Source organism: Pollicipes pollicipes, unplaced genomic scaffold (assembly GCF_011947565.3).
Source record: "Pollicipes pollicipes isolate AB1234 unplaced genomic scaffold, Ppol_2.1 Scaffold_6439;HRSCAF=7637_pilon_pilon_pilon, whole genome shotgun sequence".
NCBI classification, from domain to species: domain Eukaryota; kingdom Metazoa; phylum Arthropoda; class Thecostraca; order Pollicipedomorpha; family Pollicipedidae; genus Pollicipes; species Pollicipes pollicipes.
Window position 1 is genome coordinate 1091 of NW_023596871.1, and position 12681 is coordinate 13771.

General features: G+C 49.3%; 1 protein-coding gene across 1 annotated transcript; it reads right to left on the reverse strand.

Annotated features, from left to right (window-relative positions):
• Window positions 1–516: 516 nt before the first annotated feature.
• LOC119106901 (CB1 cannabinoid receptor-interacting protein 1-like) lies at window positions 517–12014 on the reverse strand (the record flags this gene model as incomplete). The annotated part of the gene is made up of 3 exons (XM_037230245.1): window positions 11943–12014; window positions 10194–10371; window positions 517–661 (listed from the first exon to the last, which is right to left on the reverse strand). Coding segments are annotated over exons 1-3 (354 nt in total), but the record flags the coding sequence as incomplete, so codon positions are not given.
• Window positions 12015–12681: the final 667 nt, after the last annotated feature.

Here is a 12681-nt window from a genome sequence, read left to right on the forward strand (position 1 = left end):
AAATGTTTTTCGGCAGCATTACAACTCCTTATCCCTTGGGTAGAGAATGGCACCATAGGACACCGCAGACCTGGACCTGGCTGCATGGTAGTTTTCAGCGAAACCGTTTGCAAATGAATACGAATCCGAATGTCAATATATAACTATGCTGTGCCTGCAAACGTTGAAAACTTAGCCCTGTGCTCAAAATGGTTTACAACCTGATCAAACCATATCTTCGAGAGCACCAAGTCCGCTGTCCGGCGAGCTTAAGCATGAAGCGCAGCTGACGCACCTGATACCGCATAGCGGAAGCCGACCGGCTTCGCTCCATGCGCGTTGGCCGCTGCCAGTGGCTCTTCAAGGCCCGCCGATAGGCGCGCCCGAACCGCTGCAGCAGGCAGCGTCAGACGGAGCCGCCCCGGCCGGCGCACGGCGCGCCCGAACCGCCGCTATCGCTCGAGCGACGGTGCCAAGAAAGGTTACATGGGTCTTTTATCGGCAGAATCTCGCGCGTTAGTCCGGAGCGATCCCTACCGTGATGAGGACGCACACCTCCCTGCGCTGGCCCTTCTTAGTGGGATCGAAGTCCTGGGTGTGGAAGAAGCTGGAGTAAGCCGAGGCAGTGCTGTCCCGTGTCACTTCGCGCACCTCCAACAGGCCACCGTTGAAGTTCACCGATCTGGAGCGGCGTCCGTCCAGTCACTTCTCTCATTCACTCCCAACGGATTGCCGGCACGCAAACCAACGTCCGTGTCCCAAGTCACCGCAGCATGGTCTTTGCTACGAAATCGAACGCAGTGGTATACAGATTCATAACCAGACGTTCATAGATCGCGTGAAGACTACGCGCACTGACATAACACTGGTTAAGAATATTGCAAGCCTCCAAAACTTGTGTAGATTTGAAGAGGTATAAGCGAATGGCACGTGTAAGGAGAGCCGTTGGCAAACGTTTCAGGACATCGTAGATATTTGTAGTTACTCTGCTCTGAAATGACACACCATTTTTAATGACACGATATCAACACGTCCGTGTTGCATACCATACAGTCTCAACCATTCGCTACAACGCTGACAAATGCAGTGCCCACACGATCAAGAGTTACTCTAATATTGCTTTAGTACAAAAAATGTATTTATTGCGACCTGCAACCAGCGGGGTGTCCTCTTCAGAACTTGCAAGTTTGCAGGCAATGCCGGAGGGAAGGGCTTTCCACAAATGGCGTCCGAAATCTGTTTTCCTTTAATTTTGTAGTACGATTAGAGTGTAGTCAGGTAGACGAATGAAGTGGCGAAAAGCCTAGAGCCTGACAGACGCGCTTGTATTTCACGTCCGACTCAAGAACCTTTTACGAGAAACGAGGCGCCGTATTTGGTGCGCCGTGCGCGGCTCCGGCCGTGACGGCAGTCGTGTTCGGGAAGTGCAGAGGACAACACGCATCTGACACCAGACGGCATGCCAGCTCAGTTCACGGCATGCAAGGATCTAGCGTTGAGCCTGCTGGGGGTTCGGCAAGGGAACAATCAAACCGCCAGAACAGCGACCCTGCCAGTGGTCTACCCGACATAGGCTATGTCCGTTCCACGTTTCTTTATACAGTTTGCGCTCAATTTCGCAAACCACCTTTTTCGCGCGCACACCCTTTGAAGCCCAGACTTGCATAAGTCACCCATTGTTCTCTGAAAGCTTAGGCTTCAAGATGGTAGATTTCACCAGGTCTCTTTTAAGCTTATTGACGTTTTCCAAGCTATGCGTACGCACATTTTGGATTTTGTAGCGATATGTTTGATTTTCCAAAGCAAGTGTTCATCTAAGTGAGGTAGTATTGAGGATCCGTTGTCGGACGGGGCGTGCTCCTGCCTCTTACCACCCATCCCCGCCGTGCTCTAGGTTGTTTTACCTCTTCAAACATTCTATGTTAAAGTCGTGAAGAATATCCACCGCCCAGCAGAAAAATGCACCTTATTATGCTCTTTCTTTCTTTTTCACTACTTGAGTTATTCAGAGCCCCGTAAAGCATATTTCGAATTATATTGTGCTTGATAAAGAGCTCCATTTTAAACGTTGTGCAGTTGTTTCTCCTTTCTATTGCAAATAGTGTATCCAAATATCGGACGCTCTTTCCGTCCCTTGCATGCTCCATCGTAAAGGCCAGTGTAAGTCTCTGGTCTCTGTTCAGGCGTCTACACTCCAGCATGATCATCGATGTATCTAGCTGAGAAAGCTGGTTGAAATGGGCTGGCGGCCAGGGCTTTCGTTTCCAATTGGCCTAAAAATAATATCGCCGGAGGAGCCCATGGGTTCCTCATTGTTATGTCCAATTTCTGTCGATAGCAGTCATCTCCTAACGATAAAACATATCCTGGAGATACTGTTCCAACAGACCGCAGATATATTTTTTGATGAACAGAAAGCATCAATATCATGGAAATGTTTGTCTACCTAGTCTACCTTGGTCTACTTTGGCCTCATTGACTGGTATACTGCCATATCAATTGACCACATCTACACTGAAGAAAATACCGCCCTCTGGCACCCTTTCCGCCTGTAAATGATTGGAAGCCGTTTTAAAAACCTCTCGTGTCCCACAGATAAGTGGAAACAAACCTCAAAAGCTCATCGAGTGCTTTGTCTAAATGACACCAGGTTTTTCTGTAAACCGTCGCACGCAGATATGAAGTGTCTAAGCTGCACTGCAGGCTTGTAATCCTCAGGCTCCCCATATAACACGTGCGTTTTCATGTATCTAGGTGCATGATTAATGTTTCAGTTACGTTTTGTGCTACATAATACACTATGTTGTACATTCTTCCTGGATATTATGGAAACAAGGCTTGCAACCGAATGCTATAAAAATAGCAGCATAACCAAACCTGTGAATACAAGTAAGTACCTTAACTCACTGATGAATATGCAAGAGCACCACGATAAAGGGCCAAAATACGATCACCTAACAATGTTTTGTTCAGTATAACACCAGCGCCGCCACTGTCATCGCTCCGGAGACTGAGGAGCTACACGTGAGTGCTGTCATATGGCGTTCGATGGCGCAATCAAGCAATGACCTATTAGGGAGCAATGTACTAAAAAGAGAAATATAGAATAGAGAAATAGACAACTAACTGGAGAAATGTTGTTGTCTGGAGTAGGTTTTTTTTATCTAAAAGCATGCCATCAGTTATAAGTGAGCTTAACTCATAATATACGATGCTTGCTTCAATATCTTCAAATGTGGAACATTTCCTTTAGTGTTGTGATACCAGATGTTTCGATCAGGTACTGCATTTTGCAAGTCCATGTACGGTTAGTGCCTAGTGGATACCAGAAAATGAAAGCTTAACTTGGCTTTATCGACATCCTCCATCCTCAACTTTTCTTCTCCCTTTTCCAACCCATTCTCAACCAATGACCCGTTTCCTCAAAAGGAGATGCCTTCGTGAAAGCGATGGAACGTGTCAAATGAGATAGGGACTAGTTTCCGCATTCGTGTGGTATCGAGACGAGGGTATGTTGGGACTATCTCTTAGAAGACTGAACAATAGTCCCATGTTGGGGCTATCTGTTATAAGACTGAGAGATAGTCCCACAACACATACCATTGTTGTATGTATACAATATCGTGTGCACCATTGTTTTATATATACAACAATGGTGCAATCGTTGTATATATACAACAATGGTACACACGTGCGTGTGTGCGTGCGTGCGTGCGGCGTGTGGTGTGCGTGTGCGTGTGTGTGGTGTGGTGGTGCGGTGTGCGTGTGCGTGTGCGTGTGCGTGTGCGTGTGCGTGTGCGTGTGCGTGTGGTGTGCGTGTGCGTGTGTGTGCGTGTGCGTGTGGTGTGCGTGTGCGTGTGGTGTGGTGTGGTGTGGTGTGTGGTGTGTGTGTGGTGTGTGTGTGTGTGGTGTGGTGTGGTGTGGTGTGGTGTGTGTGTGTGGTGTGTGTGTGTGTGTGTGTGTGTGTGTGTGTGTGTGTTGTGTGTGTTGCAAAATCCCCTATGCAAGAAACTGCATGAGCCATGCACATAACATAGTAAGTTCTACTGCAACCGCGGAGGGTACAGGACAATGACATGTATGCCGTAAGTGCCGTTATACTTAAACGCTTGATAAAGTCAGGGTGAAAATCACGGTGAAATCAATAAGCGACATTCTGACGCGCGTGTTAAATACAGCTCATTCTCTGAGCGGAGGGACCATGATAGAATGTTGCCATGACAACACTTCGCTAGCTTCGTCCACCACCAAGCCTGCTGCAAATAAATTCCGCTGCATCAGTCGAGTGCGCCAAGTTTCGGTCAAAACGATCAAAGCATGACAGTTTTGCTCCACGTAATGCAGACGCCAATCCGACTTTAATTGGCGTATTCTAATAGTGTCCTGATAAACTGGAGCAGCATGGACTGCCGCTGATAAAAAGGTCACATATTAGCAGCTTAAGGAATAAGAAACCACAGCACAGCTTAAAAATCGGATATGTCTGAAGCCGAAGAGGAGACGCCAATACCAGCGGAAGACACCCACGTCTTTATCAGTGCGCTAGATTCGTACATTGGTAGAAACTTAGCTGAAATCTTCTCCGGACAAATACAAGCGGTGAGTCCCGAAGAAGAGGAGGAGCTTGAAGAGGAAGATAAGGTGGAGGAGGAAAAACCGTCTTCTACGAAAATTCACGGTGTGCAGAGAGAGCAAAAAGACAGTGGTATAAGTGACTCTGAAACCGTTCTGACCTCCTCCCAGGCCACCGATCGAGATACTTTGTTGGCTTGTATGGAACTATGTGAAGTAATAATTTACGACATCACAGTTGGAGGACAGGACATGATCGACGAAGCGACATGGGCAGTGGAAACGCTACACGACCGGCTGGAACTGTGGCCTAAGAGGAAAACATTCATTTTGATATCAACCGTAATGACATGGGCAAAGACCAAGCCCGTAGATCCAGATGACCCAGACACTCCATTCACTGAAGAAGATTACCGAAGACGTCGAGCTCATCCCCATTTTCAAGAGCATCTTAAATGCGAAAAGACAACTTTTGCGTCGGGAAAAACCAACAAGAAGAAATTTAAGACATACGTGATAGCTGCTGGAGCAACATTTGGAAAGGGAGAAGATATTTTCCACTCATGGATGAAGCAAGCCTGGCACAATGAAAAAGAGCTTACTGTGTACGGTCGTGGTAATAACGTTATACCAACCATTCACGTTCTGGACCTTGCTCAACTGGTCCAGTACACATACGAGAAACGCCCGCCATCGCGCTACATTTTGGCCGTGGACGGGCTATCAAATACACAGCGCGAGATAGTGAAGGCTATCAGCATGGAACTTTCAACGGGCCAAGTAAAAAGAGCGGACAAAGAGGACATTTTCCTCACGGATATGACCCTTCTGCATGCTGATCTGATCACGAGTGACCTTAAAATGGAGGGTATCGTTTTTGCTGACGACATCGAAGAGAGAAGGTCTGAAGAAGGTTTCGTAGAGGGCATTCTCAGTGTGGTCAAAGAATACAAAGCGGAGAGAAAGAAAACTACAGCCCTATGCGCATATGCATCTTGGGACCCCTGTATCTGGGAAAACCTTTTCTGGCACAAAAGTGAGCAGGCGTTACAAGCTTCACCACCTGCGCGTGGATGAAATAATAGAGAAAGCAATCAAGGATCTGGAGGAGATCGCGCACCCGCCGATCCCAGACGACCCACCCGTCACGCTCCCCGAAGAGAAGCAGAGCAACGAAGAAGCTGGCTCGGAGCAGCAAGAGGAAGAAAGAAAGGAGAGAACAGGAGCCTGAAGACTTCGAGGAAGAAGTAGAGGAGGAGGAAGAAGACGAAGATAAGATGACCCCCGAAGAGGCCCAGGAATTACTGCAGGATATCAAAGATCAAAGAGAAGCTAACAAAAATGGTCGATTGGATGAAGCCACAGTGCTGCAATTCGTTGAGGATCGGATTAGGTCCAAGCCTTGTCAGAACCAAGGATTTGTACTGGACGGATATCCCAAAATAACGGAACAGGCAGAGGGATTATTTGGGGCGGATGAGGAAGCAGATGACATTGGTGAGGAAGACGAACCCCAATATAATCGTGCGACGATGCCAGAGCTTGTGATCGCACTGAACGGAACCGATGAGTTTTTATGTGAGCGGGCAATGAATCTCCCGGAGGAGGTTGTGCAGGGCACCCACTGGACGGAGGACGGTGTGCTGAGGAGGCTGACTGAGTACAGAAACAACAACAAAGAGGACGTCAGCGTGCTGAACTTCTTCGACGAATTGGAAGTGCACCCATTGGAAATAAACATATCCGACGATACCAGCCCTGAACTGGAAGAGGAATTCCAGATGATCTCTAAGAAACTGGGGCCGGCCAGAAACTATGGGCTGACGAAGGAAGAGGCGGAGGAAGAACATCAACGCCAAGAGGAGGAAAGGACAGCGAGAGAAGCACGACAGCGGGAAGAGACGGACCGATGCACACGGGAGGAAATGGACAACCGAAGAAGAGAGCAAATGATCTGGATGGAGAAAATCACGGAAGTGAAGCTACAAGAGCTGGAAGCGCTAGAGGCACGGTCTTTGCCTCTCAGAAATTACTTGATGAAGCACGTGATACCAACGTTGACTCAAGGTCTTTTAGAGTGCGCTAAGGTGAAACCAGAAGATCCTGTAGATTTTCTGGCCGAGTATCTGTTTAAAAACAATCCGCAAACAAACCTAGTGGAATGGGAGGAGCTGCAAAAAAGCAAAGTGGAGGAAAAGGAAGCAGCAAGGAAGGAAATGATGAAGACGTGGCTTGCAGATGCTAAGCCACCTGAAGGCAACGACACCGGGAATGATCAGATGGAGCCGAAAAAAGAGGGACTGGAGTCGACCTCAGCACCTGAAGAACAACCGAAAACTGCTGAAGAGAAACCAACAGAAAACGAGACAGGTTAAATGCTCCAGCGCCCAAATTTACATGAAGTGGCAACGGATTGCATGGGAAGATAATTTATGCCCGCAGAAGCACCATAGGTTATTAGTGCCGTGGACATGCTGTATTACAACGCGCATCTGTAGCCTGCTTAATATTGTCGTAAGGGAACACTTGTGATAGATATGGACTGCGACCGGACGACGTGTTTGCGTGCTGTTGCAAAAATGTCAAACGCTTCTAAAATTGCATCGCCTATTACCTTATTGTGAGGTGATGGAAGTATATTACAAGTGAACAGTCCGAACTGCTTGTTCATTACCACACTGAAGTGTCCATCGTGCATTTGGTGGCAAATCAACTCCGTTCTCCTTTTTGTGAGGCCTCCGTATCATACCTGGCAGCCTGCGCCCATTCCCCGCAAGGCGCGCTGGTATCTGCATCCACCAGTCGGCGGCGAGCGCTGGACTGGCGCGGCTGGACCCGACCCCGGCCACTGGGTCACTAGCTGTCCCCTTCGGTCACCGACCTTTTGTAGACTGAGGCTCGGTCGCTAAAATATGCTCGTAGTTGTTGATGTATTCTTACACTACTCTGGACATTGTATCGTGCGTTCCGGTAACGATTATATAGCATACTCTTCTAAACGTACTTACGGGTGCAGGTCATCCCGGCCTGGAAAGCAGACGCGTCCATCTACACCTGCCTGATGATTACGAGCGAAGCCACAGGCCCAGCGAATCTTACCTGAATGATCACCTGGGCGGCGTGGTTACATGGTGCCCATTCCAATGCAGGAGGGAGGTGTTCGGTTCAAGCCCAACCACAGCAGCCTTTTTTTCGGACGACTCCTACCCAGGGGGTGGCGAGGACCGGGCAGTGATCGTCCTGCCGCGGGATTAACGCAGTGCGAGCTAGCGCTCGCGGCCGTATGCTCACGTGCATGGTATGGCTTTAAATAGATCCCTCGGTGCAGTGATCCAGCCCGAGGGCGCGGCCTCACTCTGGGCCAGTGCAGCTGTCCTCTGGCCACCGGACCCAAGGAGGCTTGATAGGCCCGCTGCGCACATGCCGCGAAAGCCTCCTGACTACTGTCAAGACGGTCCTGACTGCTGTTGGTGGGTGATCAAATGGTACTGACTGCTGTTAGTGCGTGATCAAGATGATCCTGACTAGCTGTCAATGCGTGGTAAGGATGGTCCCGAAAGGATGCTGAGAACGTAAAACCTCTGCCGTGTAAATGTAAAATGTATGCGTGGGCCTTTCCGTGCAACTAATCCAAAATGCTCTGTGATACGGCACCAACAATGTGTAGGTCTTAATCAAAATATGTGACGATTTTCTACTCCAAATTCTTGGTCGTGGCGCTTTCTTAAACATATATTTACATACAGCTTCATGCAGTTTTAAGCAGCAAGCCCAATCCTCAAAAATCGCGTAATGCAAATCGCTAGGCATTTGCAACAGATTGTCTATCTGGCGAGTTTCTGCGGCAAAATCGTATTATCGCCGCGACTTCACCCCCTTGCTGGATCAACATGAAAAAGTGATATCTTAAAATTTCGAAAAGGCTGAAAAACACCGGTCAAAGCCGCGTCCATGTCTTGACGATTCGGTTTCGCAGCGAGACGGGACAAACAGATCCTGAAGGGAGGAACAAGACAACCGTATTGATAAAAGCATGAGTCGATGTGTGCAGACGGTCACGTGGTCTCGTACGCAAACCTAAATCCCTTTTTTGGGCGTTTTTAGCGATTGACGTGGGATCTCAGCACCCAGACCAGATGAAAACGTGAAACCGACTGCACGGTGTAGCTGAGTGTATCAGCCGCAGTTTGCGCACGGATCTAAAACTGGCTCCACAGATCTATTCGTTCGCCGGTAATCGACCGAGAATCGGTCAGCGTCGCCTTTTTTGGAAATCTATATCGGATATCACACACTATGTCAAAAACAAGGGTACGTTTAGTTGTCAAAACGATACAGGTGCCCACTCTACTTACCGTCACCAATATCCACGCAAAACATCTGCGTTTTTCCAATACTATAGCAAAAGCTATAAAAAATGCGCATTTGTCGATGTCCTGCCTTAAAACTGTAAAGTCCGACTGAAGCCGTCAGCCAGACCGGTCAGCCTGGCCAGTCAGTTTTTGGGTATAGTTCTTGTCATTACGGGCTGGCAACAGTATTGCATCAGTGGACCTCAGCCTGATAAATTCGGATGACAGGCAGACTGAGCAGCCCTTCTCTCGCATCGACGAAAGCTGTCAGTGTCAATATCGGAAGACCTCTGCGTTTATTCACTTAGTTCTTGGCATCATCTTCATAACCCCTGCCACATATACTGTCACGTCTCATATCAGCCCATTCGTCGCGCGTCGCACAAGGCGTCTACCTGCAGTTGTTGCTAGCAGGAGTGTCGCAAGGCGTTTACCCGCAGTTGTTGCTAGCAGGAGTGTCACAAGGCGCTTACCTGCAGTTGTTGCTAATAGCAGTGTCACAAGGCGTTTACCTGTAGTTGTTGCTAACAGGAGCTTCCCAGGGCGTTTACCTGCAGTTGTTGCTCGCAGGAGTGTCACAAGGCGTTTACCTGCAGCTGTTGCTAACAGGAGTGTCACAAGGCGATTACCTGCAGTTGCTGCTAACAGGGGCGTCACAAGGCGTTTACCTGCAGCTGCTGCTCACAGGGGTGTCACAGGGCGTTTACCTGCAGTTGTTGCTAGCAGTGGTGTCATAAGGCGTTTACCTGCAGTTGTTGCTAACAGGGGTATCGCTTTCTAAAATCGGTTTGGGGACCGATCTAATAAAGTTGACCTAACCTTCCTCTAAATTATTATTTCTCGCCAGATTGCGGCCGCCGATTTGAGACGTACCTGACGTAAAAATTTAAACAAAGAAGGAACTGACCGGTTCCAAAATTGTTTTGATGTCGAGGAATGACTTTCCATTTGAAACCAATGTGATAATGATAATGACACTAGATAACAATGGCATAACCATGCCATGCGTTTAGACACCTAGTGTAACAACAGTCCAAACACTTGCTGTGTTTCATTGGCCCAGTATTCCATTTTTACTCATATGCATTGGGAGGGCTCGGAGGGTCACTGAGGGAGCTCAAGTCAGCATTGGGGGAGGAGGGTGCCCAGGCTCCCCGCAAGCATTTAAGGACACGCCCGGTTGCTAGTCTATGATGGTCTAGACAGACATTCCCAATGCAGGCTGACAAACACACCCAGCCGAACACCAGCAACGTGGAGCTTACAGAACTGCAGCAGGTATGTACTCACTCAACGCCTCTGGGTGGAGTAAAGGAAAGGTCCATCCTATACTGGCACTTGCTGTTGAGTTTGATGGTCTTCTCGCGCTTGAAGCGCTGTCCGTCCGTTTTATAGAACAGTGGCTGTCCGCCGGGCTCCTTCTTCATAGATAGCAGGACCTTGAAGCTGTGCTTCATCTCCTCTTGGTCTGACGCAACAGGTACGGGTCAGAGGGCCGCTTCTAGTTATGGCAACGATAACATGTTTCATGGAAGTGCATCTTGGCGCATCGAGTTTGAAGGGAAGCGAACCGAACAATAGATTTTAGAACGTTTTTCAATGCGGAAAGTTTCTTGCCAGAACGTCACTGAGACAACACGGCACATCTATCATCCCACTCTTAACAGCTTATCCTTTGACCCTTTTCGATCAGCTCGTTTCGCTATAAGCTGAATATTCAGGCCTGAGGGAGAAATTTCGCAGAACAAGTTGGTCTGAATGGGAAAATGGCTAAGCCTGATCACAAAACACCCCGAAAGCAGTGTTATTGTCATATGTGGCCCAGCATATTATCAAAGTTAGAGACCGTCCCCCCCCCCCCCTGCGCCCCGAACTGAATAGAAAACCACAGCCCTGTGCTAGCCGTTCAAGATCTCAAGCCCTGGGCGTACAGAGGACTCAGCAACGACCCCAGATTATTCTGGGTGTACGAAAGGTCTTCCCTATTGAGGAGCGGATACACATTTAGCCTGATGTTAAGCGTTCCAAACACTAGTAGCAGGGCTTCTGACTCCGTTTACGATCTTAAGTCACGGTTTCAATCGTGATTAAGCCCATATATCAAATCGTTCTCTTAGTGAAAGATCTTCAGAAATTTCCTTGGATCGAATGAACTACTGCAGTCAGCTGGGCGTGGTACATATGACCAAAAGCGTCCAACACCAGGAGTCATCACTCGCCCAATGCGAGACCTGATGAATGGCCGGAAATGCGAGCCGGCAGAAATGAATCCATTCATCCACTGCCTCGCGTTCCTAGAGAACCGGCCAGAGGAGGATGATTAACGTCCGGTGCCATGCTCCTCCCAACGTGTAGGCTGAATGCGGGCGGGGCTTCACATCTGATATGAGATGAGCCATAGAAAATGCTCGGTACGATTCACCTTGGCTTCACATTGCACTGGGCACTAGCGTACGAAAATGCTAATTTTGTAATTGGGAAGTCATTGGGAACGAGCTCACACTAATATATCTCTAATACAAGACATTAGGGTAGCGAAAAAACGCGGATCTAACGATTGATTATGAAACTGATGAACAGCGCGTGCATGCACTTTCAAAGCATCCCGAATCAAATCCCTGGGGCGTCCAGCTCACATTGGACCAACCGCTAACAGATGGTGTTTGTCCAGGACATGGACAGTCCGGGACATGAATGTCCATGCACAGGACATTCAAAAGAAAGCACACTCACAAAAAGCACGCTAACGCACGTGCATGGCTGACAGGGTTTACACAAACACGAATCAAAACTTAGCACAAAGAACAGAATGACAAGCGTTGGAGAGCTGAGCTCTCACATTCAGCTGTATCACGGCACGGTCAGAAGCATCAGCGTCAGCTGAACAAGATTCCCGCATCAGGGTTGGAAAAGGGTCGGGCTGCAGCCAACAGACGCTCTCGGCGAGGGAACCCCCATGCGTGGACCCCACACGAGAGGACCCCCCGCGATGAGACCTCGCACAAGTGGACCCCGCACGTGGGAAGACAATGCGCCTACCGACTGCATCTGTGGGCGGTAGCTCTTCCATGGCTGGAGGTTGGCCAACACTCGGTCCGGATGGCAGCTGGGCGCGGGCTGCACTGCCGCGGCTCGGCGTCAGCCCCCCCCCCCCCCCCCCCCCTCCCCCGCTATCACCTCCCAGCCGTCAGCTCGCGCCGGCAGTCAGTTCGGAGGCGACGGGTGGCGCGCCAAACGGCCGCCGCCGCTCTCGGGCGCGGCATAGGGTCGCGCCATCCCGGGCCGAACGTGACACAGTCGGCCGGCTCGTAAGCGCAGGAACCGCGCCCGTGCAGCCGTTGGACGTGCGATTTTGACAAGTCGTTGCGGATCTGGCCGCACGCCGCTGTGGAAGCTGTAAGCACTCGGTACCGCAGGCTGACGGACGCTGAGTAATGCCCGTTTTGTCCGCGGCCCACGGCTTTGGGACATTTATTACTTTATTGCCCTGATAACTCAGTTATCCACGGGTGGCCCTTAGATAGACCAGTGTTCGTTGTACCGAGTGCATAGTGCAATCAGATGTCCATGTCCTGCTTCCCAGAACCAAAGAATGTCGGTTTGCTAAAGCGAAGAAAACGACACAGCTAACGCACCGGGATGTTTAAATAAGCTGTTGTTGAAACCACGCATTTGATCGCGAACATTTCGAACACAAAATTCAGGCAAATTCACGTAATTCGATCTCACTGTCCCGTGCTAGGTCACGTGACATTTCTGTTGGGCCAGCACGCGCTGT